Source organism: Crocuta crocuta, unplaced genomic scaffold (genome assembly GCF_008692635.1).
Source record: "Crocuta crocuta isolate KB4526 unplaced genomic scaffold, BGI_CrCroc_1.0 scaffold241, whole genome shotgun sequence".
Taxonomy (NCBI): Eukaryota; Metazoa; Chordata; class Mammalia; order Carnivora; family Hyaenidae; genus Crocuta; species Crocuta crocuta.
Window position 1 is genome coordinate 470,920 of NW_027527807.1, and position 2,940 is coordinate 473,859.

General features: G+C 42.2%; 1 protein-coding gene across 1 annotated transcript in view; it reads left to right on the forward strand.

Annotated features, from left to right (window-relative positions):
- MCF2 (MCF.2 cell line derived transforming sequence) overlaps positions 1-2,940 on the forward strand; it is a 101,986-nt gene that overhangs the window by 6,009 nt on the left and 93,037 nt on the right. Inside the window, exon 4 of the mRNA XM_077773891.1 lies at positions 764-876. Within this exon, the coding sequence (XP_077630017.1) occupies positions 764-876 (113 nt within the window). The remainder of the gene's footprint in view (positions 1-763; positions 877-2,940) is intronic.

Below are 2,940 nucleotides of genomic sequence, written 5' to 3' on the forward strand. Positions count from 1 at the left end.
CTTGCTGAAAACTTGATTTGTAAATATCGCCTCCTATTTTGTAGGCTGTCTTTTCATTTTCTTCATGCTTTCATTTAAAGTACAAACATTTTTAACGTTCAAGTCAATTTACCTATTTTTTTCTCTTTTTCTTTGTTCTGAGTCTCTGTTTTTAATTCTTTAAAAACATTTTTTAATGTTTTTTTATTTTTAAGAGAGAGTGTGCAAGCAGGGGAGGGGCAGAGAGAGGGGGGCAGAGGAGCCGAAGCGGGCTCTCTGCTGACGACAGCGAGCTCGATTTGGGGCTGGAACCCACAAACCATGAGATCACAACCTGGGCCGAAGTCAGACCCTCAGCCTCAACCGACTGAGCCACCTCTTTATTATTATTATTTTTTAATGTCAAATGTTTCAGGTCTGCATAGCCTTAGATGTTTGCATGTACTGCAAAATGATTGCCACATTCGCTCTAGGTGACCTCTGTCACCACGCATAGCTTATAAAATCTGTTGATTATGATGAAAACTTTTAAAATTTGCTCTGTTAAAAAAAAATAAAAAANTTGACCATGCCAAGCAATGAAAGTGCTCGTCCATAGATGAACGGATGAAGAAAACACGGTGTGTGTGTATAATGCGAATAATTTTACAATGAACAAGGGGGCGCAGATGTTTTTTTGAGTTAGCGTTTTGTTTTCTTTGGATAGATACCCAGAAATGAAATTGCTGGATCTTACAGTAGTCCTGTTTCTGATTTTTTGAGGCACTTCCGTACTGTTTCTCAGAACGGCTGCGCCGATTTGCATTCCCACCCCATAGTNTTTTTGGTAATGGCCGCCCTGACTGGTGTGAGACGATAGCTCACTGTCATTTTGGTTTGCGTTTCCCTGATGATGAGGTAATTGTTAAGCACCTTTTAATGTACTTCTCAGCCTATTTTCTTCTCTTATATCCTCTGCTTTTGGCGTCATATATAAGAAAGCTGGCCTGGGGTGCCTGGGTGGGTTAAGAATCTGACTCTTGATTTTGGCTCAGGTCACGATCTTGCAGTCATGAGTTTGAGCCCATGAGTTCGTGCTGAGTGGGGAGCCTGCTTGGGATTCTCACTCTCCCTCACTCTCTGCCTCTTCTCCACTCACAACCACATGTGCTTTTGATCTCTCTCTCTTTCTCTCTCAAAATAAACAAATAAACATTAAAATAAAAAGACCTTGCCTAATCCAAGATCACAAAATCGCATCTATGTTTTCATCTGTGTTTTAGGTGTTTTTTTTATGTTTATTTATTTACTTCGAGAGAGAGAGAGAGAGAGAGAGAGGGAGGGAGAGAGAGAGAGAGAGCACACAAGCATGCACAAGCAGGGGGAGTACAGAGAAATAGGGAGAGAGAGAGAATCTCAAGCAGGCTCCAGGCCATCAGTGCAGAGCCTGTCATGGGGCTCAATCTCATGAACTGTGAGATCATGACCTGAGCTGAAACCAAGAGTTTGAAGCTTAACCGACTGAGCTGTTTTGAGTTGATTTTTGTGCATGATGTGAGTTCTGGGTCCAAGTTCATTGTTTTCCATGCGCATATATCTGGGTGTTCCTAGCATCGTTTGATGAAAGAATATTCGTTCCCACTGAAATGTCTGAGTACCCTGGTTTAAAATGACTTGACCATAGTGGAGGTATCTATTTCTGGACTCTCAGTTTCACTCCACCAATCTATCCACACGTCTATCATTCTACCTGTATTGCTGTCTTGATTACTGCAGCTGTGTACTAAAATTTGAAACCGGAGAGTGTGCATTTTTCAACTTTGTTCTTTTTCAAGATTGTCTTGGCTATTCTGGGGCCCTTGCATTTCCATATTAATTTCAGGATCAGCTTGTCAATTTCTGCATAAAGAACTAGCCGGGATGTTGCTAGGAATTGCATTAAATTTGTGGATCAAATAAGGAATGACTAAACTTCATTTTTATGAGGTGTCCCTAAATTTGGGGCATTCACGTGTAAAGTATTTGGAAATTATGAACTATGATGCCTTCTGGCCCGTCAGTGCTCATTTTGGATGCTTGCTCATCTGTAGTTTCTCATGAGTTTAGAAAGATTACAATATGTTAACTCATTCCCATTGTGAGAACTATTCTAGAGCCCCAGCCGAAAGCTCTTTAGGAGGCAAAAAAAGTAAATACCCACAAGCATTTTTCCAAGGAAAAACAAAAGCACACGAAGCCCAGGAAGACAAAAACAGTGAAATATAGTCACGAACTCAATTGCCTTAGTGGTGGTGATTCAGCATTCATTGTGCAGGTCTGTGTGGGACCAGGAATCTGCAAAGACCTTTCCAGGGCTGGACGAGACCTTGTGTCCGTCCATCCCTGCGGCCGGAGAGGTCTTTTAGGAAAATAGATTGCAGTGCCTAGATGGGTGAGCTTAGGTCAGCTCTGCTGTTGCTTTAAGAAGGAAAACATATTTATTTATCCCTAGTTTTACTTCTATTAAATCACTTNTTAACCGACTAAGCCACCCAGGTGCCCCCACCACATGTATAGTTCTTTACAGAACGGTTCAGTCCGTCTCAAAATGTACCTGCCTGTATTCAGGAAAACCTGGTGTCTCCATTGAGTACCTTTGAATCTGAAGAGAGGAGGGAGGACAAGGAGCCCNGAAATTGTGACCTGAGCCTCAACCAAGAGTTGGACGCTTAACTGTATAAAGTAGAAGTTTGAACTTCACTTTTATTTTAAAATGTTTATTTTTGAGAGCGAGAGACCGAGCACAAGTGGGGGAGGAGCAGAGAGAGAGGCAGACACAGAATCCAAAGCAGGCTCCAGGCTCTGAGCTGTCAGCACAGAGCCCGATACGGGGTTTGAACTCAGACTGTGAGATCATGGCCGGGGCTGAAGTTGGATGCTAACTGACTGAGCCACCCAGGTGCCCCTGGAAGTTTAAACATTAAAAAATCAAGTTATCACTTA